Raw genomic sequence first — 26,141 nt, 5'->3', positions numbered from 1 at the left:
GACCAAGTGTAGTTACTTTAGTTGTCACATAGCTCTTTCAAATTGGAAGAACTTTACCCTGGATTGTTGCTTTTTCCAAGGTAAAATTCACGGTGTTTGATTACATTGGTTGAAATCGTACACATTTTTCAGATTTCAACCCGTGCACAGTAATTCCCCCGACAATCAAACGGGGCCTTAGCAACCACCAAAAAAGAAATTTCTCAAATTTCATCTTAAGAAACCGACGAAACCACATTTAATTAAAGCATTTTATTATAAAAACCTGACTCGGACAACTTACCAAGGCATCTAGTTGATCCGGTGACTTGGTTTGGCAGATGATTGAAGCCCGATTCATGCGTTTGCCAACTATGACATACGCATACACACACACACACACATATATATATATATATATATATATATATATATATATACAGAGGGAGACACACACACGCTACAATGAAAGTGTGTTGAATCAAGAGTAGACAACAAATGCCTTTATTATGGTTGTTTCATTTTATCCCCACTTATGAATGGTCAAGCTGAAACAATTGGTATCGCGACGCGAAAGGGCTTTACTTGGAGAACTACAAGGAACACGTATTACGTGCGTAAAATATGATAAGGTACCGCATGAATATTCTACAATAGTAGGTATTGAAGAATCAGCCCATGAAATTTTAATGAAATTGAAAAAAATTGTATTTAAAAGTATATATATATATATATATATATATATATATATATATATATATATATATATATATATATATATATATGTATTATAAGTATAGAGAGAGTGAGAGAGAGAGAGAGAGATTGCTGCACACAAATCTTAAAGCAGCCCAAATGACCACTTATCATCTGCATTAGCTAAGGACAATATGTTTTGGGTTGAGGTCTCTTCGTCTCCAAATCTCCTATGAGAATAACACAGAGTCTTCTTTAACTAGGTATGTTTCCTGTTGCGACCCAAACAATTAGTTAGTCATTTGCAGCATGAAAGGACTTCCAAGTTCTCCGGTGCATGACAGTATTCAGTAACATATGCTGAACTGCAAAATAATCACAGATAATAACTACTCTGCATGTTCAACTTACTGTGTGCAAATCTAATACATGAAGATCATTAAAGCATGAAGAATGAGAACAACCACAAAAAATTAGAAGATAGTGCTCAGCATGTAGGCTAACTGCATTATCAAATATTGGCAAGGGAAGTTTATAACATAATAGATAATGAACAACTCCAAGCCGTGAAAGTTTAAAGAAGCATAAATCTAACATTCTGATATGAATTAACTCTTATCAACAAAAGTGCTCGTAAAGAACATTGTCGTTTGTTGCGAAAAGGCGAAAGCAGAAGAGCCCACTTGTAAATGAAAGACAAAAGTGCAGATTGATGCACTTCAAAAGAGTAAAAATCCTGATTCATGTTCTCCCCAATCACAACAGCATTCTAGATTGACACCTTCCTTTGAGGAGTACGAAGCCTTAGTCAACAGGGCGAAAGCAGTGGAGCACAATGCCAACAAGAAATTTGAAACTGCAATGGTTGGCCTTGATGAAGCTAATGCTCCCGAAATTGGAGGTGATAAAGGAATTGCAGAGCGCACCTGAAGAGGTAAAAGTTTGCAGAGAAGCCCTTCCAATGGAACCTGATCAAAGTAGAGAATGCCAACAACGCAATGCTTGTTTGTTGAAAAGTCCATTCAAAGATGGAGAGCAAAGCACAACCAACACAATGTTGGTTTTCTTTTTCTTTCATTTCTTTATGAAATTAGGAGTTTAAAAGTGCTGATGAGGCATTAGATATCGTAGGAGACACAACTTTCTGTCTTTCATCCCCTTTTGATTGTTTCACAAAATGGGGGTTTCAAGAAATTGGTCCATGAAGATTTGCATTCAAGGGCCACAACATTTAAAGCATAGACCCCGAGGTTGTGCTCAAGAGCTTTCGATTCATAGATCTTCACGAGTTTGAATTCACATAGAAAAGGAAACAAAAAAAGTTGGTGCAATTGATTTATATGATCTATACCATGCAAGGCTTGTCTCCTGCACTAAAGAGCTGTTTGGCAACAATCACTTAGTTTTTTCCTACATCTATGTTAAATATTTTGAGGCAAATTCACGAAACATTGTGTTATATAGTATCCTGTAAATCTACCATAATATTTAGGGCAAAGCACATTGCCAAACCACAGCGTTGCTCCTTGATTTTTTTTTTTTAAAAGGTACTATATAATTATTTAAAAATTTGTTTTAGCTCCAGTTAAACTTTGAAAAATATTATTTGGTCCTATAAACTTTTTTTGACAATACTATTCGGCCCTCCAATGAAAATTTTTGGCCCCAGGCCTATGCATACAAAGAGTGTGGCTCAACTGAAATAGAGCAACCGTAGGCTAAACTTGAAAATTAGGACACAAAGCTAAAATTATTAGTCTCTAGGATGAGGGTGATTTCCTTGTTAGGTGACTTAATGAGAACACTTGTTCCATGCTCACACCACAAGGGTATTTTTATCTTTTAAAAGATGTTCCTTTCTTGCAACAAAATTCATTAAAAGTTCCATTAGAATAATTCAAAATCATATTACAATGACTTAAAATACGAGCAGGTCATCAACATCAGACCTGAACTAGTAACAAGAGGCGGAGCCAGGATTTGTTTCAGGAGCATGTCAAACGGTCTATTGAACTTATCCGAATATGGTCAAAGTAAATCCCAATCTAAAAAAAGCATTACTCAACAAAAAATTCTTAATTCTTGTAATGTAATTTTTTTTTTTTAAATTAGTTAGGTGGGGCCACGGCGTAGGCGCCTCCCTTCTGGTGACTCAAGTACCATGTATCAAAAAAATCCTGACTCCAACACTCGGCGTTTGATTTCTCACGGATCTCAAATCTTTGATAGCGGAAATCTACAGCTGTATCAAACTATGGATTTCAGTTTTCTACTCCTAACGTGAATTTCGAATCTATACTTTTTAATATAAGAAGCGTGGATTCTCTTTACCTAATTTTGTGCTAAAAAACGGGGCTGACATCACACGGCTTTGGAGTTTGGGCTTCCGTTTTCTTTTCCCAGGCGCTTGTCATCATCTTTCGTCCTTTCTTGCTGCTCCCTCCAGTTTTCCCGTTTTAGGGCAAGTCAAATAGTGCGGCTTCTTTCGCCCTTTATGTCACCATGTTCTCGGTAGCCGTGCCAACTGCCATACCACATCATCCATGGCATGTAGGTTCCTCATTAGTTCAGGTTGAACTTCATGGAGTCCATGCTCACGTCTAGCCTTGGGTTCACGGGGTTTGAACCATGACCGCACCCACTGTGCATAAAAAGTGCTCCATAAGGTTTGGAAGTGGGTTTAGACATTGGTTTGGTTTGGGTGCTTCGTGATGCATTCGACTAAATTGAACCAAAAAAAATCGAATATGAAAAAAATTAATATGCGATCAAAAATTCGAATTTAAGAAATGACATTCGATCATATTCAGATATATATAAATATATGATATGATTTATAGTAAACAAATACTCTATATCTAATGCTCTTACATTTTTTAAAACAAGCAAAATTCCGTTCAAAATCAAGATTAGGGGCACTAATCCAAAAAAAAGAAACAGTGTAAACCCCTTAAACATGATCAAAGGGCACCAAATAAAAACAACTAAATAATTAAGCGACACTCATGTATAAATAAACAAAACATTTGGGCCAACCATACATATATTTTGTGGTAACTGTATGGGCAATTGCCCACACCTAAACCTATATGTAGGTTCACTCTCGGAGATGGATAAACCCACCAGGTTCCTAACTTCCCATTGAAAAGTGCCATGCTGGGCAGGAGAAGCAGGAAGATCGAACATGGATAACTTCATCCTTTGGTAGCCGATGGTGCTTTGTCGAATGTGGCTGCCCATGGCAGGTGCTGATTTGTTCCCCCGCACGGGGCGGAACATGCGCCGGGCACACGCAGGCGCAAGTGTTTCTTAGATCTGCGGAGCATGAATTGGCCTGCCCGGGCATGAGGTGAGGCATGCCGGGCATGCCAATCTTGTCCAAATGCTGTGTGGCCAAGCCCAAGTGAGTGTGGTGCCTGCTTTTCTGAAGCAACAGAAGCAGACTTAATATCTTAAGAGATAGTGAGAAGAATGGAGGCTTCAACTTTCAAGTCACAGTAGGCACACTTAAGAAGACAGTGAGAAGAATGGAGGCTCCAGCTTTTTAGTCACAGTTAAGGCAGGAAGATGAAATAACTCCCCTGCTCATCCCGGAGAGATATATATATGCTGTTAATGGAATAACGACAAAGTGGGATATCACGGAGAGAGATTTACCTTAGTCGCATTTTCAATGAATTTCCTTTTGCCCTTTTCATTTGACAAAGATGTATCCAAGGTGCTTCGTTGCCTTGAGTTCAGTGTACACTTAGAAGTGTGGACGAAGATAGAGGGTGACTCACCGCATCCTTCTGGTTTGACTCCCAAACATGGCACACCGCCATTCAGGGAAAGTATACTTGAGGGAGGCAATCCATATAAAGAAAACGTCAAGGGCGTGTTTGGTGGTACTCAGAAACGGCAATTTACCTCCAAAATGCTGTTTAAACGGTGTTTGAGAGATGGTAAAAGTGAGTTTGGGGAAAACCTACTCCCACGCTTCCAAAGGCTTTTCAAATATAAAAACCAAATTTCATAAACTGATGGGGAGAAGCTTCGGCCTTCACTTGGGTGGTGGGAGCGCTGGAAGCCTCCCGGTCACCCAAAAAGCTGATTAGAAAATCAAGTTTTAGCTAAACTGATTTTCACAAGACAGTTTCCCGATGGTGTCGTTCCATCATATACAGGCGGTGAACCCATGCATGGGACTGAGAACATAGTCATCAACTAACATTTGTTTGTTCACGATTTGGACTCTGGTTCATCAGAAGAGTTCAAGGAAAACAGATCTGAACAAGAATGGTAGCAGATGAAAGCACAGGAATATTGCAATTTCTCACGACTACAAAAGCAGCTATATGTTAAGTGGCTAAGAGAATAATATACAATTCGTTATCATTTACACCAAAAGTTTCCCAGATTATTTATCTTTTGAATAAGGTCTTCTGCTTGTTGGACTAATGTCCAAGATTCTTTCTCTGGAAATGATGAACTGCAAAGTCAGATGCAATCCACGTATTTTACATGGATGCCATACAGTACCCTTACTAAACCCTGTTTCATGCCCATCTAAAGCTGAAGCCTCCAAAATGCCTCAAATGCAGCACCTGCCTAAGAACCTTAGGTTTATCAACATGAATATATCCAGAATCTCTTGGCATCTCCACGAAATAGAACTGCTACAACAGTCCAGGTCGAATAGGCCTAAGGTTCAAGCCACTGCATGCTAAAGAAAGAACCATATCTACTCTAGAATGCATTGGAGAATTCTTTCAGCAGGATATAAATACATATAAAATCAGAAACATATTGCTGCTCAGTATGGAAAGGAATACCGAATACCTCTATTATTTCAACGATTTGGAGGCTTTTGTACAAGCTTTGTTAGGGAATCTCTCGAAAAGCAAGATAGCAAATGAATGTGATATATGAAACTGCAATTACTGACAAAAATGACATGGTCCCAATTGTAAGAGCTTCAGTTCTGAAGAAGTCCACCAGAAGGTATCCATTGATGGCCATAATAAATAAAGTCATTGCCCAGGAGAACAACTGCAAAAGGCATAAAGTCATTTTTAAATAAAAGATTTAGGACGCCAATTTTGGATAGTAAACAACGAACTAGAAATTTGACAAAACGGCCTGCTGATAGAGATTGTGTCTAAATCTGATCAATCAATTCTTGTGAACCAACTTGCTGCTTTCATATTCTCCTACCAAATAAGCATCCCAAAGTCATGCTACTTTACCCACTTTCATTACAAAACTCTTCAGTCTTCACAAGTGTCTGAAGACATTAGGCACGCAAGGGAGAAATGCAATTTAGTCTAAACATGTTTAATTTGCCGTGATATTTTACATCAAGACAGATGAGATAATATCACATACTATCTGTTCCAAAATTGTCATGGAAATAATTTTTCCTATAGTTCCAAACAAGCACCTGTGAGTACTCAGTTTGTTCCAGGAAGACAACAAATATTATTCAATTTGTATTAGAAACAGAAACATAACATAGAAAATCTAGACAGAGACGATGAATCATTGATGATACAACACATGTAGGAGAACCGGTTGATCAAGATTCACCTGATCAGACCTGTACTGATGCAGATTGCTTAGTGATATGAAATGAAAGGGGATCCAAATAAGAATGCAGGTGAGAGTCATCAAACCTAATTAATACAAGGATCCAGACCAGAATCAGATCAAATCTGAGCTCTGGCAAAGATTGTTCCAGTGGTAGTCCCTTGACCCAGGTCCAGAGAGATCATATTCCAATCTCGATCTGGACAACCAGTATCTGGTGAAAGTGTGATGTGAAGAACCTAAATCTCTAGTAGCATCAATAAGGCCTGTTAGAAAATTTGCCAATGCAAAATCATGAAGATGGAGATTCTGAAAAGTAAAACAGGAAAAAGAAGAGTTTGCACTGGTTTCTTTGTTGCTAAGAGATCTTCTGCCAAGAACGAGCCATTAAAACCATCGTATTGACGAAAAATTAGGTAGGATTAATATAACAAAAAAGAAAGGTGTATCTTACATTACAAATAGAATTTGATACAATTGATAATGAAGGAAATTGATAAAAGATCCTACTGACCTTGAGAAAGTTTCCAATACGAAGTACACCCATGAGATGCTTCTTGGAAACCAAACATAAAAGTGGAACAAGTGCAAAGGGTATCTGCACGGACTGAAGGACATTGAGCCATTCATTCAAAACGTCAAGCTGATTCTCAGATGAATCAAAAACAAGAGTTACTATTATAGTCGGCACAATTGCAAAGCTTCTAGTGACTGCTGCCCTGATCCATTTCTTCATGTGGAGATCCAGAAAACCACTCATCACAAACTGGCCAGCATATGTACCAGTCATTGTGCTGCTTTGTCCAGCTGCCAATAATCCTATTGCCCAGATATACCTAACTGGAAACAGGTATCCATACTCTCTATCAAGATACTCAGCAGCATTCATTAGACCAATATTCTTAGCATCTTTTGAACCATAAAATCCCTTTGCAAAAACAGCTGTCACAAAGAGATTTATCAAAAGAGTTACAAAAAGCGCAACTGACGATTCTATGGAGTAATAGCTGAGAGCTTCCCTGACATCAGCCTTCCTAGTTTTATCAATGTTTCTCGATTGGACAAGGGCAGAGTGCAAAAACACATTATGTGGCATAATAATACAGCCCACTATACCAACTGCCTGCTTAATTGTGCTCGAAGTTAATCGTGGAACCAGCACACCTACAAAAAGACACAATAGTTTCATATGAAAATTTGGAACCCAAGAAAGCACATGAAAAGCTCCAGACACAGGATAAAGACATAAAATATTCTAAGATATACCAAGAAGCAAGTTAAGATATACCAAGAAGCAAGTCCTTCCCACTAGGTCTGGCTTCTCCGAACATCCATGCGAATGAAATTGCCATTATGGTTATAAGAACACCAAAGAATGCTTCCAATTTTCTTACTCCATAGTTTTCCATAAGTAACAATATGAAGCTGTTTAACAATGAACAAGGATCAGGCTATGGCAAGTAATTTCCCAGACGAAAATAAATATCTTTTAATTTTAAAACCAAATGTCGCTTGCTTGAATATCATCTATTATTCTACATATCGGTGGTGCATAGGACACCACTCACCCTTTTAATTGGCCAAAGTTGCATCCATGCCGGTCTTTTATTCAATATGAATTGATACTTGTCTTTATCATCTTCAATGCAGTAAAATACACCTATTAGATTTTTTTTGGGACATTTGAGCGTGCTTTTTGTTTTCAAAGATGAAAAATCAACTACCCAAGTTGGAACGGAGGCCCGGTAATCAGGGCTCACCCTTTATTCAAAAGAAAAAAGTGCACGTATTCGGGAAAACATAGAACTCTTCACGTGAATTTGATTTGATCGATCCATCGGTTTTAGAAATAAAGATTGTTAATAAGTGCACCTACAGCAAATATTGAAGATAAAAAAACCTGAAATCATGTTCCACTAAGTATTAGTGATGTTTAGGATATAAATGCTTTACGAAACAAATCCAGCGACCCCATTAGTCCATTGCTCGACTCCTAGATGTGCCGGAAATGGTTAGTCCATTGTCCATTTGGTTATGATTGTTAATTTGTTTGTTGACCACCCACAAGAGAGATAAAAAAACTTTACTTTCGGCAAGCTTGATCCTCCAACCAAAAGGTGAAAGACAGAGAAATTATTTCAGCTGAAAGTAACCGAAAACTATAAATAATAATTCGGATCAAATAAAAGCTATTTAATTTTAAATAAATAAGTTTAATTAATACGTAAAAGTGGCAGGCGTACCAGTCGGCGGCAGTGATGAGGACCCCGAACCAGAGAGGCAGAAGGCCATTGCTGAGGATCCTGATTGCAATTGCGCTACCTATGACCTCCTGAATATCAGCACCAATAAGAGCAATCTCAGCCATCACCCACAGTATGTAGCTGGCCCAGCGGGGATATTCTCTGCGTACCATCTCCGCCAGGTGGGAGCCGGTGGCCACCCCGAGCCTGGCAGACAGAAGCTGGATGATCAGACCGACCGCAGTCGCCCATGTGAGCAGCCACATCAGGGAATAGCCAGCAACCGCCCCAGCCTGGAGGTCTCCTTCCAGATTGCCCGGGTCCAGGAAGGCGATGCTCATCAGAAAGCCCGGCCCCGTGAACAGCCACAGCTTCCTCCATGAGAAGGGAGGAACGCGGTCCTCGTCGTTCCTCCCGCCATCGGTTGCCGCACCGGCTTTTTCCACGTCGTCGTCGACTTTGACGGAAATCCGTTGGCTCTCTGAGAAGGCCGCATGATCTTCTAGCTCCTCATCTTCTATGCTTTCTTTGCCTCCTGAAGGGGAAAGGAGGGGAAGGTGGAGAGGAGAAGTAGATGAAGGAGAAGAGGAGTTCGGGCTCATCGTTTCCTTTATCGACCCTTCTTCTTTCCCCAATCAGAAACAATAACCAAGAACTGTGCCAGAATACTGGAGTTAGTTTCCCAAGAATTTGGCTTCCCTTTCTTTCCTCCTCCTTCCTGAAGCAGAAGATAGGAAGAGAGAGGGGGGGAAGGGAGAAGGGAATTCTCACTCTAGAGTTCAGCCGAAGACGATGAAGGTGGGCCTTGGGAAGACCGAAAGAGAAAAGAAGATGGTAAAATTTATTGGCTGTGAAGAAAGCATGCGTAGATGAGCAGCAGACTGTCGTCTGCTTTATACCTTTTAAAAAAATATTCTTACAGAAGAACGACCTGTAGCATATGTTCCGGCTCGTAGTAACCAGAAACGAAGGTTTTTCTTTTCCAATAACTCAGATACTTCTCCCTTTTCTCTTTTCTTACTAACGGAAAACGGATAGTCTTCTTCCTTTTTGAAGGCGAAGGGTTTTTAATTATTTTTTTAGAATTTTAAAAGGTTTTCTAAAGAGTTTTTGAGAACCAGTTTGTAAGCTCGATCGGATCCGAGTTTGGGCTTGAGTTTTCAATTTCTTCATATGAATAATTTGATTCTTCTGCTTGGTTTTTAACACCATGTGATAATCTATAATCTCTAACATATAAAAAAGGTATGTTTGTTCCATATAAAATATTTTATTATCTCATGAAGACCAAGTAATAGTATCAGTAATATCACATCCTGGACTTTTGTCAACTTGGACTTCTATCAAATCAATTATCTTGTGTAAATTGTCAAACACTCAACGCTCAAATCCTCATTTAATAACCATTTATTTTCACATGAAAACCATTTGTATATAATAATGGCGGAACCATAAATTTTTGGCTGAGAGCCTGAAAGGCCGTGCAAATTTAATTTCAAATTTTAATGGGCACTCAAATATAAAAGACTAAAAATTAATGAAATTTATATCCATAAATAAAGGCTTTTTTGTGGCTCTGCCCTTGCATATAACATATACAAACTATACAAAATTAGATGCATGAAACACCAAACAATTTACATTGAGATTCTGTATTCCTAATCAAACCTAGAATGGTACCAAGCATGTGGAGGAATTTACCATGTTTGCTTTGTTTATTAAGAGAAAAATGTAACTCTAAAATATCATCGCTAGGTTGGCTACCAACTAGTCAAATCGAAATAACTATGAATTGTTGGACTCGCAGCAGCCAACTAATTTCCTTACATAACTCGGTTGATTGCTCCTAATATGTGGGGTAGTAGTAGTTTTTTATTGCTAAATAGGATATCAACAACACCAACATAAGCAGGAATCAATACCACAAGAAAATACAAATGAGGAAATGTATAGTATATTCAAATCCGGTTATCCAAATTTTACTTTTATTTTCAGAACTGCATCTGAATCCAATTTTTAAATGCACAACCAAATTCTAACTGTATTATGATATGCTAAAAGCTAACTTTCAATATGTATGGTCAATGCAAAATAGGGTATTTATTTGAAATTGAATTTGTATGTTATTGGATATTTATTTAGAACCCAATCCTAATCAGATCGAATGATATTTCTTAAACATATATCCGGTATGTTAATTTTCTTTTTTCATATTTGACTTCTTTGAAATACTATATTGACATATAATTTGAATCCGATTTGTTGGCATCCTTATATATGATGACCCAAAAAAAAAAAAAAGAAATAATGGCTAGATTATGGTCTGACTTTTTCCCTTGATTTTTTAAATTTTGGCTTTCATATATTATTTTAAAATCAATATTTAATATTGGAAGCATATATATTTGTGTTTTTGAATTTTGATGTGATTAACTGGATGATTTAATTCAATTTCAACTAAATTGATTGTCTGAAAACACCCAGCTCCAGGCCGGCCGGTTTATTGAAAGGGAGAAACTAAAAAAAAAAAGGTGGTGGGTTGAGGTTTTGTCCAACCAAACTTTAGATTCCCCATCCAATCTGTTGGAGTTGACCACCAAATTAAAACTGATACAAAAAGGATTTTCGGGCCCTAACGGCCACCCCATTGGACTCACTTTATTGCTCGGGTTCATCCCATTACATTTTTTTGGCCGTGCCGAGCTTAATAAAGAAGTCTTGTACACATTATTTGGGCCTAATGGGCGCCCCATTAGACCCACTTTATCTGCTTGGATTAAGTCAGTTGCATTGTAAGACTTGAATCGAGCCCAATTTTTTTGGCCTGTTATAGGGGTGAACAACGAGTCGAGCTACTTGAGCGTCGTTAAAGCTCGACTCGTAAACGAGTTCGAGCCGAGTCATTTGTTTAACGAGTCGAGTTCGAGTTCATGAGTCGACTCGTTCAAATAATCGAGTTGAGTTTCAGCTCAACACGTAACTGCCGAGTTGAGCTCCAGCCTAACACGTAACTGCCGAGTTGAGCTCGAGCCTTAATCGAGTTTGTTGAGCCTTAATCAAGTCGATATATTAAAACGAGTTTACGAGTTTGTCGAGCCGTAATCGAATCAAGCTCGACCTCAACACATAACGATGAATATCAGTTCTATTCAAACGAGTTTGTCGAGCCAGTCGAGCTCGAATTCAACACGTAACGATGAATATCAGTTCTATTCAAAATGAGTTTGTTGAGTCGAGCTTAACACGTAACTATTGAGCCGAGCTCGAATTGTTTCGATCGAGCTATTCTTGAGCTCAAGGTTTCATTAGTTGAGCCAAACTCAAGCTGACTGAATTCGGGATCGACTCGGCTGGTGTTCACCCCTTACCCCTGAAAGTAAGGTCCCTTTCTAGTCCAGCCGAGTGATACCTCGTTGGATACTTACCCTAACATTTAACTGCTGCCTGCCTCAAGGATGGCGCCAAAGTGGGGCTGCCAGGAGCCGTAGCCCCTTTTTTCAAAACTTACATGTAAATTTTTTTAAAAATCATTTATCTTATATAAAATTTTCAAAACATTGTTTTGAATTGTGTCAATTGGGCCCTCTAAAAATTATTTGCTCTGCCATGCCACTAGACTTTGCTCTGCCACTACGTCAGGTCAGCTTTTTTTTCTTTTCAAATGAGAGTTTGCATAGGTTTAATTTAGAAATCTGGCTGAAATGGATTGGTGATAAAGGAGAATTCCTCAATGTTGCATTGCAGGATAAGTATTCTTCGAGAAAAAACAATCTCTGAGGTGACTGGTTTCTGTGTTTTGAATGCAGATATATTTAATGGAGCTGTTCGTTGTCTCGAAAGGACAGAACTGCTGGTTCTACTAAATTCCAAGACTCGCCATCATCGGCATCGTCACGATTACATCAAACAAAGAAATGGAAGAGGTGGCCATAGGAGAAGCGTCGCCGGAAAATCTCCCCCGCTCAGATCAGGATGGGCCGGGAACAGGGCATAAGGTGAGGAGAGGATCGTGTTTTGGCTGGCTTTTCGTAAATGCCGGCCAAAAAGGACAAAATATTTGCCACCTTCAAAAATGTTGCTTTGAATTTGACTCCAATAAACGGTAAAACCAAAAAGTTGGTCCTTCATAGAACTCCAAAATAATTTTTTGGTGTGATTTCACATTTTTATTTTACGTTATTCTTACATTTTTTAAAGTTCAAAACTTAAGCTAAATTATTTATCTCTATTCCTATTTTATGAAGTTATTTTTTTATGTTATTTTTGTTGGATTTTGATTTTTCATTTGTTCCTAATTTTTTTGATTTTTTTTTTAATACCAAACATGCTAACGATATGACTAAGAACAAAAGTATTTCAAATATCTGGGTGATCTTTAGCAGCTTGACTTCACACATGAAATTTGTTCACTTATATTTTAGCATTAGGACGTTGTTAGTAGTTAGGAAGCTGATTAATGTATTTTACATTTTTGTGCAGTCGTACTTCAAAACAAGGGCTTCTTTAGGAAGGTCATTTAGAAAAAAGTTTCAGTTATTTTCTTTTAATTTTTTATGTCACTTCAGTTCCTTTCGAAAAAAAACCCATAAGGTGAGTATAACGACCAAATCTTCAAAGGGTTGCCACTCGAATTTTTGAGACATCAATTCTTTTATTCTTTGAACTGTAAAAGAAATGTTTGTGACGTAACATTTGGAAACTCCTGGAATGGAAACACCTAAAGTTTTTTTTTTCAAATTTAAGGAAATCTTTTATGAGGATCTAGTTAGTTAATTAATTTATTTTATATATATATATATATATATTTTTTTAAATGTAACTGGTTCATTCTATCAGAAGAGGCCACTACCTCTCCCAGTGCACAGTGCACATCTCTCTGGGCCCATATAATATGCTTTGGGTGAAAAGACGTAGTCCCACCTGAAGAAAGACGTTTTCAGAAGTATGTAAAATTATGGACACAACAAGAACGGGTGTCTCCGCCCCTTACCAAAACCGCTGGTCTTGTTTTGTTCAGCGGTTGTTTTGTTCAGCGGTTGGTTGACAATGGAATTCTCAATTACAACAACACGTTTTAACTGTGCACCATGCAAGGCCAGACATAAGATAAATATAAAAGCATACATGAGATAAATATAAAAGCATGAATTTATGCTAGGGCTTTTTAAAGATGCTAGGGCTTTTCAAACGATAGAGTAGAACAGAAAAATGAAACAAGTGATGAGGGACCATATTCATAGAAGACTTGGACAAAGGAACTCAACGGCGGATTCAATGAACTTGCTAATGGGCGGTTTGTTATTTAGATAAAGAGACGGAGGCGGAAGAATCAGATTTAGATCAGACCCGGAAAAAAAAAAGGTCTGAAATTTTGTCCAACCGAAATGGAAATTTCAGCGTATCCCACAAACGACCTCACATTTAATCTTATTTCCCCGTGTGCCCTAGATGGAGTTTATTTTCACAGTAGCCGAGTCTCCACGACGTTGTAACGTTGTTCCTAACAGATCACATACACTGAGATAAAGATAGCAAATGAAAAAGGGCGATGTAAATTTACCTCTTCCTACCACTCACCAAGTGGTTGGCATCTATAAGACTACAATCCACGTATCAACATAAAAATTTACAAGTGAACATAAGGAACGAGGCATGACGTCATCTCCAGCTTTTAGGTTGGCAAGGCCCTAAGAATATGCTACCAGATTGATGGCCTCCGTGGCACTTCTTGTGAATACAATTTCTTTATGTTTTGAACCAATACTTTCTTGCCAACTCATAAGCATAGGTGGCTTTTGCACTGAATCAAACCACAAATTTATCAACATAACATTGCTCAAAAGGAAACTTCTATTAGTTGCAAAGACAACAGTAACTTTATCTGTGAACAATGATAGACAAACAAAACACTAAAGTAATAAATGGGGCTAATCAATAACCCTCCAGCCAACCAATCAACAACTTGAGCATTGAATAAAGCATTGTGTTAAGTACATGAAAAAAAAGAACACTGGCAGAAACAAGCGGCAATAGTCGCATAAGTAGCAATCCAGCAGAAATAAGTAGCAATAGTCTAGAACTACATGCATCCATATGAATGAACATAAAAGCCACAAAGCTGCTTCAGTTTGAGGGCCACAGATTTGTCCATAACACACATAAAATATATCTGAATATCATTGAAAACAATAGAAAAATCTAAGAGCTTTGCAAGAAGTACAAATTTGTGCATCTATTCCTAAAGATGCATGCAGTCACACTGACAATCATTTTGAAAAATCCAGAAAATTGACAACACAGCTAGCATTGTAGGGCATGCAAAATCATATTGGGTTTCAAAGAGAGATCTACTAACTGCACCATTGCGTCAGATGCTGTATTGCAGATTCTAGATGGCCAGAGTGGTGGTTGACGTGTCATGGTTGTCAGAGGGTAATGGAGGACTCCTAGTGACCTGATCCACAAACACCACAAAATTATTGAACTCAATCCGAGATGAAGACTCCACTTTAATATCATGCTTCAATCAATGGTTGTCTGTCAACATATGCAGAATTGCAGAACTTCAATAAATAATGACACGATATGCTTATATAGATGCTTTATCAGCCTGATTATAAAAGGCACTGTTAGGAATGTGACAGATATTCCAGGTTGTAGAGATCTGATGGAGACCCTGATTATATTCTCGACAAAGTCCACTACACCTGACATAGACAAGATAGCTCAACAGTATTAGCCAATGATTTCACTTGTAACATATTAATTATAGAAAATTATTAACATGCATGAGTGTACAGGACATTAAGCACTTACATGGGTCGGACTGCTGCTGCTAGAAACAATGAAAAAAGATAGGCGACACTGAGGTTCTAGGGTCTTTTCAAATACACAAATAATAAAACAATGAAATAATGCACAATATAAAATTATTGAAAGAAGATTAAATCAAACGATTTATCATGATATACCTTTTTTTTTTTTCCTTTCTTGATATACAGAAACATAGAATTATAGAACAAGGAATTTTCTATTCTTGTTTCCCTTGCAAACACGCCAATAAAACTAATTAACTGAAGAGATGGATCACTGTGGGTGTCCAACTGTGAACATTAATGTGAGTGAGCAAGCAATCAAGACAATGGAGAGAGAGAGAGAGAGAGAGAGAGAAGGGTAGGTATGGGGCGTTATGTTGGGATACCTTAAGTAATGAATATCGTGGTGAACATTTGAGCTGTAGCTGCATTGTCTAAATACACCAAGTTGGAACGAACCATTCACCTCATACAAAATTTATGTCGTCACTCTCAAATGCAAAACGAGAAACCAAGCCTCCACCAAGTAGAGGCCTCTTAGAAATAAAAGACAACCAACAGACAATTTAGGATCATGTCCAGTCACATGTAAATTAAAATAAAGGAACCACCCAAGTGCTAGAGGAATAAAAAAAAATTCAAGCCCTAGATTGATGACATAAAAATGCATGGATATAGACATGGGTGGAGCCCAGAAATTAGTAAGGTGGGGAAAAAGAGAAGGGGCATAAACCATTTCTAAAAAAGTATTGAAACATTTAAGAATTCAAAGGGCAGAAGGCCTTGGCTGATCCTCTTATTACAGAACTATAATACATAAAAGATATTAACTACAGCTAGAATGAAACTAAAAATAAAGATGAAATAGATGAAATTTATACAACTCACAAAAACAAGATTAGGTGAAGCCAAGGACATACAAATACGCAACGTCGATAGAACTTTTCAAAAATATCACCTTGCGCTTTTATAGAAAATGATTTCACTTCTAACATATTAATTATAGAAAATTATTATCATGAATGAGTGTACAGGACATTAAGGACTTACATGGGTCGGACTGCTGCTGCTAGAAACAATGAAAAAAGATAGGCGACACAGAGGTTCCAGGGTCTTTTCAAATACACAAATAAGAAAACAATGAAATAATGCACAATACAAAATGAATGAAAAAAGATAGGCGACACTGAGGTGCCAGGGTCTTGTCCCAAATGGTCTACATCTTCGAAGACAAAAGGAAATGATGGACAATTCATCACGCTCAACATGGTTGGACTAGGTTTGAGGGGTTTCATCTATTTCATGGAAGGACTAGCAATTTGGTAATGAAATGGGCAAACATTTTCAAGACCAAAGGGAGAGTGGTTAGTTCCTCCTATGCCTAGGAAGCCTGGAAACATACGAGAGACGTCAAGTTTTTACTTTGAATTTTGAAATAGTTCAAAAATGATCAATTCAACTCATAAGCTTGAGTGCTCGTGTTGTGCAAATAATATAACCTTAATTTACCTATAGTACCATACAAGCATTAGGTCTTATTTCGCATCAATGTTGTCGAATCTTTAGAGGGAATGTCTTTCAATTTACAGAATATGAACATAAAAGAATCGTCCTCAGCATCCTAGATAATAAAAAAAAGGAGAAGATAATGACCCTAAAATCATACATCCACGAGAGATTGTTACATTCAATTCTTGCGAGTTCAGCCTTCATGTCATTCATCTCTTGGCAGGTAGCTTTTGCTTTTTTTTCTTCTTTTTTCTTCTTTTGCATTCGGCTTTTTTCCTTTTGATTTCTTCCCTGTGTTTGATATTTTTTTTAGGCTGACCTTCACCTTTGAGGGAATACCTCACCACCCCAAAGGCTACTACGAAGCTCCACCGCTTTAGTGGTTATGTGTAGCTTTGTCACGTGTCCAACCCGCTTCACCTTACGGGTTTTCAACGAGCCAAAAGTTCGCAAGTCATTATCTTCACGAAATAGACATAAATCACCTTTATGCCTACCCGGTACTCTCGATTACTGACTCAGAGGAACGACTACACAAGCCCCGAGCCCATCTCTCAACTCTCATTTTACTACCTGCCAAGATCTTACAGAGCATATTGGCTTCTCCCTCAAGAAATTATCCTGCTAAATCCTTGCAGACGCTTGATTGCCAGAGTCAATAGCATTTCCTAGTCTTGTCTTTCTCAACTTCATAGGATTTTTCTTCACTGCTCATATCCAGGATTTTTCTCAATTTTCCTCTTCCATTGATGGACAACAAGAACTTGAAATTTCCACCTTCCACTTAGAAAGACACTAAAAATAAAGCAAGGCACATCATTGTGTGAGAAAACACTTTCAAAATGTTTTTAAGCAAAACTGAAAAGTTTCTCTTTTACAAAAGTTCTTGACATCAAATGGTATGTCACCAGGAGCAAGGAACTAGACTCCCTAAAGAGATGGGTGAATGTAAAACTTGGCTGGTTAAAAGAACGAACTTCATCAACTCTCCCATAAAAGTAGGGTCTTCTATACAAAAGGTTGGTTTAAGGGTGATGAGTTCCCATAAAAGTTTAAGGGTGATGAGTTCCCATAAAAGTTGGGTCTTCAACTGATTGAAAGTTCCACAAATGGTTTGGGTTAAGTTCTTTTATAAAAAACCACTAAAAGTTGAGAAAGAGGGATAAAACATTAGTAGCTAAAAGAGGAGGCATCGTAAGCTAAGGTCTCATTTTTATCATACAAAAATCCAATGCCCTAAATGACCCCAAGAATCACAATGTTGTTGTTGATAACCAATTAATTCGTTTTCCACATGGAACTTAAATCAATTTAGACCTTGACCCACTAATCGGCTTACATGTGAATAACCGAAGCTAATGCTTCTACAATCAACTCATTTTTTAGCATTGAAAAAGGAAAAAAGGAAACATCTCCAAGTCAAACTAATTATGTGCATCTTTAAGTCCTTAACACTAAAAAACCATTTACACATGCAAATGCATAAACAACAACAAGGGTACTTACACGGATCTCTTTCGTCAATTTTACTGTACTCTTTAGTATGCTTTCTTCAATGAGAGAAGAAACTACAACTAGAGCAGCAATGATGCCAGCATGACATCAAGATCCAAACCAAGGCCAGACATGAGATAATTATGAAAGCATGAAAGCAGAAACATAGAGATGCTAAGGCTTTTTAAACGATGTACAACGTTAATGGGAGTAGCATAGAAACATGGAACAAGTGATGACAGAACATATTCATAGAAATTTTGAGTTGGACATGCCTGAATTGGACAAACATTTGTGGAGTTGGAAGTGCCTCTAGAAAATTCCACATTATCATTAGGACGGGGTCCACAAAATCGTGTGACCTCGAGCGGTTGGCACTTGAACGCAATGGATTCCTTGTAGCCTGAGCAATTCAAACAAATGCAATCCAATAAGACATATTGTATGGTAAATGTGAAATTTAACTAAATGAAGAACAAGAAAATTGCTCCTACAAATTGAAAAGTAAACACAATGTAGTCAAAAGGTTCTTGCTTAATGGCCCTATGAAGAAGTCATAAGAATCAAACAGGAAGAAGCAAGGACATCATTTGTTCAAATTTCCCATGCATAGACAAGAAGGATAACGCTCAATTTCTTGATAACACCCCTTAGTCACTAAGAGCATAATCATTCATAACACCCATGCATAGACAAGCAACAAAAAGCTCAAATTTTTTTATAACAGTCCCTCAGCCACTGATAATGAAATGATTCATAACACGGTATTGAGTCGCATCACTAGATTGGACAAATCATAACTCGCAGCTAAATCACCCCAAAACCATAAACTAAGTTGAAGTTAAAACTTTTGTCTAGAGATGTAGACATGAAATCAGTGGAAAAAAGAGAGCTGCATGTGATTGATAGATAAGCTAAAGCTTCTCCCAATACGTTGAATCTCCTTTCCATGGTTCTCAAGAAGTGAACAAGTAAATCTATATGTTTCTTTGTGTGTGCTTCTTAGGTGTGCACTTTAGTTGGACAGCCAAATTATCAAGCTCTCCTAACTGCAGTAATTTTTCTTACAAGTATATCATTCTAAAGGGTTAGAAAAATCACATTTGTGTATCTCAAAATGACTTAAGATTGCTGCAATTTTGATCCTCAGTAGAAAACCAATTTACCCATGGATAGCAAAAAAAGGGGCAGGAGAGATGACTATTCAAAGCTATACCACAAACCGACAAAGTGAAAATTTCAGGTTCATAAGACCAACTAGATAAACAACATTCACCAATTTTCCTTCTTTCTTTGACATTTTTTTCTGAAAGTAATTCAACAGAAAAAATTTAATCTAACTACGAAGAAACAAAAATAACTTTCTAGTTTTGTCAGTTACTAATATTGAAGAAGACTGATCTACATTAACTCATGATACGTGTTATGTCAAGAATAATGTTGTGATCACTGATCATCACTATGCAATACTCATCAGTAGCATCATTCTATTTTTACCAATGGAGACAAAAGGCATAGGGGAAACCTAGGTAAGTCACCTACTCAAATGAAAGGAAAAAGGAAAACCAAAAAGGACAAACTGATTTTTTTTTGTCAAAGAAATGCAAGTAAGATAACTACGTTCATTTGTGTTTATCAGGTCTTCATGTTGTTGTTAAAATTGTAAATGAATCCATTACATGGATTCATGGCCATGCAAAAATGTGCACCATATACATGGCTATGTACAGTTCACAAAATATGGGGACTGAGTAATTACAAAGAGCACAGAGGTTGTCTATGAGCCACCTCAAAGACTTGATTGATTATTCACAAGGTGTTAAGTTAGTTTTGCAAGAAAGTGAATGACAACTTATCTTTTGACAAAGCAATTTCTCATGGCACCTGATGAGCCATCAATCATATTCATCAGATGCTCCATGAAAAGTCCACATATTCCATAAACTATGTCTATATGTGTAAGCAATGGATTCAACCAGTCTCGTTTTCAAAGTGCTTTTTTCATCCCCCCCCCTCCCAAAAAAACCTTTTTGTTCTCACTTTGGAGGATCATAAGGTGGTCCTATGATGAAACTGGTTTAACTTGTTTTCCATACTATATATATATATATAAAAGAGTTCTATGCTGCCATTTGTCAAATATTGCTCCTATAAAAATAATTTTAGCCATCCGACAACCAGCATAGAAATCTCTTGTGTACACATATATATGTATATTTTCCCATTACTGAAATATGCTTCTCCTAAGCTTCAATATCAAGTAAACTAAATTATTTTTATGATGCGCTCTTGAGGTGCTCTAATTGAGCTCATTCAGCTCTTGCTACCCTCTTTCAAGTGTATAATTACATCCACGGGTGCATTCTTGCCTTGGAATCTTATCTACAAATACAGATGCATCAAAGCGATGATGGTACAGACACATCTTTCCTTCCATGCATGCATTCCTCATACTAAGTTTTCTTGCTGCTGCCTTTATTAATTAGGTGATATATCAAAGCAAAGCATGTAAAAAGCCATTTGGTAGCCACCTATAAACAGACACACACACACACATACACATATCTGCACATACTAAAGTGACCATAAGTTGAATGGACAACTCACCTTAAACTCACATTGGTGGGAGGGTTCAGAATACTGGAAATATCCGAATAGAAGGTTATTCTGCAAATCACTGTAATAAACAAAAAAACTAAATTACATGTAGAACAAGAAACAACCATACAAAAATTTTGTCCGCTCAACTAACAGGTCTATGGCCAGTGTTAGTGGAGATAAATTTAATTTAACCTACCGACTTGAAGACAAAATAAAGTATCTTGTGGAGCAATAAGAGGCGTGACACTATGCCAACAAAAAATCTCAAAAAAAAAAAAGACAGAACATAAAACCAAAGAAGTGAAAAACAACAAAAAAAAATTGAAAACATACACTACGAGCCGATCCTTGGAACCATAGGTTCTGTTCTCCCAAATTGTGCCTGGAACCATTTGACTGATTATTTTCCAGAGATCTGTAAAAGAATATCACTAGTAAGCTTCAGAAAATACAAGCATTCAGAGTAAAAACACACAACCAACTCATTGATGATACTGCAATGAAATTGATAATATAAACGCAACACCTATGCCTAGAAACCTTGCCTTTCAAGTTCGATGTGAGACGAGGGAGCTGACAAAAAATTTGAGGAACAGTACCGACGAGGTAAGAAAAAAGCTAAAACCAAGGCCTGCAAGTTGCCTGTGAATCCTTGAAACGAAACCTGAAGAAGCCCCAAAACGAGGAAAAGAACAAAAAAAAATCAGCCTACTCAGAGAGAGAGAGAAAGAGAGATAGAGCAGCCCCGGAATCGGTGTGAGGACTGATTGAGTTGGTCATGAGAAAGAGAATGCACGTTGTTGCAGCGATTAGTTAAACCAAGAAGAACACGAGAGAGAAAGAGAGATAGAGCACCTTGCTGGATGGTTGCTTCTGCGGACAAGGTGGCAGCTGCTGGACGGACGGTGGAAGTGAGCCAGAACACGGCAAGACAGAGGTTGCTGGCACAGTAGAAGGACAGAAAGGGCGTCTGCATTGAAAGTTTTGAACTCGTTAACATTTGGAAACCAATTCGAAAAAGAAAGTCACGAAATGGAAAGCCTTGGCCACGTGGGAGACCGTCCACGTAACGTGACTTCCTAAATGGTAAATGGGAGACGAAGCGACCATCCCTTAATTGTAATTAAAAAAAAAATAGTTATTGCCATTTTAACGATAAAAAAAATCGAACGGATCATCGAAAAGAAAAAGAAAAAGACATAGATGCATCAAACATTTACGGAAGCCAAACCATAAAAAAAAAGCTGAAGCCAGTTTGGTTGATGGTGTAGGGTTCAAGAAATACCAATCAATTGTTACTATGCATAGACAACATATTCAATTTTTAAGTGTAGATCAACAAAACGTGATCTGTTTTTGCTCTGATAGCATCGGACTAGAACTCGCTCGACCTTCTCCCTGACAGGGTTCTCTTCCATGGTCAACAGATGAACAAGATGTTGAGAATATCTGCTGGCTTCTCCTAACCTCTCCTTCCGTAGGTTGCAGATCACTGCTAGTAGATTCAGCAAAGTTGATTTTCCAGCTCCGTTGGGCCAACAATTTCCACCCTTGTACCCATGTTAATGCCCACATCAACATTGTTCGAAGCAAGAAACCCATCGTCAAGATCACAGGCTGGACGGTACATGCATCCCATAAATCGACACCGGTGAAAAATGAAAAATGAAACTGGGGAAAAGGAAAGAACACTCCGTAGACAAAGCGAGATTTGGGCGCTTCCTTTTATAAGGGTAACGCTCTTGTACTTCATCTCAGCTGAAAATGGCATGAATCAGACCCGATAATAATGCTGACGCAGAAAAGAAAACATAGGAATACAGAAGCTTGAAGAGAAAGAAAGCCAAGGACAACCGGTGAAGAGAACAACAGAAGGGAAGGGAGAAAACAAAGGAAAGGAAGGACACGGGTTAGGGTTTTACCTCTATTGCCGTCGGCGGAGACGTGCGGGGGAGAGAAGAGGAAAGCAGAGGAAGGGGGAGACGAAGAGAAACCCTCTCCCGCTACTCCAGAATCCTGCCGTCCCTTCTTTCTTCCTCTCGCAACAAGACTGAGAGAGCGTGAGAGAAAGAGAGAGTGAGAGATAAGAGCGGAAGAGGGCTCACCGGCGGGCGGCTGGAGGGTCACAGCCGTCAGCGGAGGAGAGATGGTCTCTGTGATGGGGAGGGGACAGGGAATGGGGGAAGCCGGGAAGGAGGAAAACGCTGCAGCAGCAGCAGACGATGCACGAAAACACGAAAACGAAACGTTGGGAGGAAGACGCGAGCGACGAGCGTCCCCCAACGGGCAAAAAAAAAACTTTCCGGATGTTTCCACCCCTCGCGGAGGACGTGTGGGCCCACTACTTAGGAATAATTTTTCTTTTTCGTGTTTGAGTTAGATTAATCCTTCTAAGCTTGAGTTTTAATTTCTATTAATTTGGATAGGTAACTTTTATGCATTTAGTTTAGCATGAGGGGCACCCGTATAATATGTCTTCAGTTTATTGCACTCATTTAGTTAATATTTATTTTACTTAGTAACGCAATGCATATCATATGTGAGTAGTTGTTATTTTGCATTTGTCATCGTATTGGACGCATATTAGTTTATACTCATTTGAATGAGATTTAGCTACATTCGTGTGTACCCACGTTAGGCCAATTCCATTCTTTCTCTCTTTCATCCATCTTGCATCTATCCATCTACCTTAACCGTGTGACTTCATCATATTGGGTAATTAGTAAGCATTTAGTTAGTTAATATATTAACATCCATTTAGTTGTTGCTAATTGCTTGCAAATTATTGTTCATATGCTGGTTGTGGACATTTCAACTTAGTTAGGAACTGGGAAGCTTTTGATTCTGCATGTTCTGTCCATGCCCTTGTTGATTTAGTGTGCCCATTGTTACATTCAGATCTCTGGCAACATATTAGTTACATTTGTTTTCAGTATTTATACATGTGAGTAGATGTAGAATAAGTAGCTGAGAATTTTATATTAGTTGTCAAGCTGTGTTCGTCATTCTAAAATCATTTTTTGGCGTTATAGGTCACTTGAAGTCTTTCTGATGAGGCATTTGATGGCCTTGTGTTTTGATTCTAAAAGTATAATTATAAAAGTAAAATTGATCCTCAAATCGGAACTGGAATGAAAACTATAGTTACAATTGTCCTGTTAGTATGAAATTTTGATTCTAGAATTGAAAATGAATGTTTGATAAAGCATTATTTAAAATCTTAGAATTCATGGATCAAAACCTTCATGACTTGTGTCCTATAGAGAAATTTAAAATAAAAAAAAGATCAAAATTTTGGAATCATAATTTCACCCATAGGGTGGAATCACAAATTAAAAATGGACCGATAATTCCAGAATCATAATTTTTTGTTCGATAATGTAATTTTCATTTCAAACAAAATACAATTTTTAATTCTACAACTCCGACCTCATCAAATGCCTCCTGAAAGATTTGGGTATATTATTGGAGTTTCATTGAAGATTTTATTTTACGTGCAAAAAGGACAAAATTACCCCTAGGCATGGAAGAAGATTTTGAGCAACCTATGTTGTCTCATCGGAGATTGACTTGTGTTTTGTTTGAGACCCATAATATCGACAATTTTTTTGCATTAATATAAGTTATACAAATTAAAATCATTTATTTGGATGGGGTTCACCGATTATCCCATTCTGTGTGGATTCAACCCGTACTCACCATTCAGGGTTCAATAACAAAATTTCTACAAAACAAACACAAACAACAATTTAGTTCATAGTCAGAATCGAGTTGAATCCGTAATGGACTTAGTTCCATCAGGATATATGGCACCCTCTAAGACTCGTAACATTTGAGGTATTTCAATCGATGGCACGCTTCATACTTCAGATATGTCATTTCGAAGATATACCATTTATTGTTGATTAATTGGCACAAAAAAATGCTTTGACCACTTCCAGAAGCACCAAAAAAAAGAAAACACAACTTCTTAACATATATATATATATATATATATATATATATCCATTTGTATTGTTAATTTTAGAATTGCTTTCTTTATTAAAACATAATAAAAGCAATCAATTTATGTCTATTTATATGTCGACTCTACACGTGGCATATGTATCGGCCAACACAGGCTTATTTGGTGTGTTCGGGCCCCTTTGGGGATGCCAACAGCTCGGACTTATGCTAGATATTCAATTGAATTATTTCAAAGAAGTAAAATATAAAATACATTAACATCCTATTTGGCATCGAAATGGCCCCCGAGATAAAAAAAAATGATATCTGATTGGGTTTAGATTGGATTCCGTATTAAATAATTATCTATTGAGGTTCATGTTCAAATTCGAAGCTAGTCTTAAAATAAATAATTTATATTCAATAACTATGCATTTTGAAGTCAGTTTTTTATATTCAGATTTGGCTGTGCATCTAAAAAATCAAATCCAGATTTAGCTGTAAACCTAAAAGTCACATTTAGATCAAATTCAGATTTTGATATATGACACATCAGTTTCTTCATTTGCATTTAAAACTGAATTTGAAATTTAATATATAAACATATAATATAATAAATTGGGTCATTGATCGATTGCTCGCATTTCGAGATTTTTTTTTTCATCTAGAAGAGAGGTGCAACCTATTCGGCCCCATTAACTGTCCGAATCATCTAAATAAGTGACATAGAAACCACCAAATGAGAATAAAAAAAATAAGCAACTATTATTTCTCACGGGCTGTTCCCTGATATGGATTTGTACTCATTTAAGTGGAAAAATCCATATATGAATCTGAAGCCCGATAAAAATTCGGTTCGTTTATACTTAAATCAAGTTCATATCCTACCATGTTGATTCCAAAATCAGTTTCAATATTTCAAGTCTAAATGATATTAAGAAAGATTTGGTTGAATAAAACCTGGTAAATGGTAGATGAATCCAAACCAGTGTTAGAATTGTCTGAAACATATTATTGTACTACTCATGTTTCAACTTTGCTACCATTTTATTATTGTTTACATTTCTACAGTCATCACCACCTTTTGAGTGAGATGAATATATCATCTCATTGGACCCGAAATCCACCCCTTGTCCTCACTTCTAGAGTCCAGGGTTGTATAAATGACTGGTGTCGGATCTTTCTGCACCTCAACTAGAAGTGCATTGTTGTTTAGCTCAACTAGAAGTGCATTGCTGCTTACCTTATTAGCACAAATATATAGCACCCAAAGAAATTGAACTAAAAACGC

General features: G+C 37.5%; 2 protein-coding genes across 3 annotated transcripts; both read right to left on the bottom strand.

Annotated features, from left to right (window-relative positions):
• Positions 1-4,994: 4,994 nt before the first annotated feature.
• On the bottom strand, positions 4,995-9,457 carry LOC116248060 (metal transporter Nramp3-like). 2 transcript variants are annotated; one of them, XM_031620641.2, is made up of 5 exons: positions 8,487-9,457; positions 7,532-7,668; positions 6,758-7,407; positions 5,497-5,706; positions 4,995-5,330 (listed from the first exon to the last, which is right to left on the bottom strand). In XM_031620641.2, the coding sequence occupies exons 1-4, from the start codon at positions 9,086-9,088 to the stop codon at positions 5,539-5,541; spliced, it is 1,557 nt and encodes a 518-aa protein (XP_031476501.1). In that variant the 5' UTR covers positions 9,089-9,457; the 3' UTR covers positions 4,995-5,330; positions 5,497-5,538. The 2 variants fall into 2 exon arrangements, with proteins under 2 accessions (XP_031476501.1, XP_031476500.1); XM_031620640.2 differs by having other exon boundaries at positions 4,995-5,706.
• Positions 9,458-14,401: 4,944 nt separating this feature from the next.
• Positions 14,402-23,162, bottom strand: LOC116246868 (uncharacterized). Its single transcript, XM_050075736.1, has 7 exons — positions 22,828-23,162; positions 21,761-21,875; positions 21,451-21,569; positions 21,239-21,320; positions 20,912-20,981; positions 18,580-18,707; positions 14,402-15,193 (listed from the first exon to the last, which is right to left on the bottom strand). The coding sequence occupies exons 4-7, from the start codon at positions 21,295-21,297 to the stop codon at positions 15,076-15,078; spliced, it is 375 nt and encodes a 124-aa protein (XP_049931693.1). The 5' UTR covers positions 21,298-21,320; positions 21,451-21,569; positions 21,761-21,875; positions 22,828-23,162; the 3' UTR covers positions 14,402-15,075.
• Positions 23,163-26,141: the final 2,979 nt, after the last annotated feature.

This window comes from Nymphaea colorata, chromosome 2, assembly GCF_008831285.2.
Source record: "Nymphaea colorata isolate Beijing-Zhang1983 chromosome 2, ASM883128v2, whole genome shotgun sequence".
In the NCBI taxonomy this organism is placed as follows: domain Eukaryota; kingdom Viridiplantae; phylum Streptophyta; class Magnoliopsida; order Nymphaeales; family Nymphaeaceae; genus Nymphaea; species Nymphaea colorata.
The sequence above is the reverse complement of the archived record's forward strand: the minus strand, read 5'-3'. Positions and strand labels throughout refer to the sequence as shown.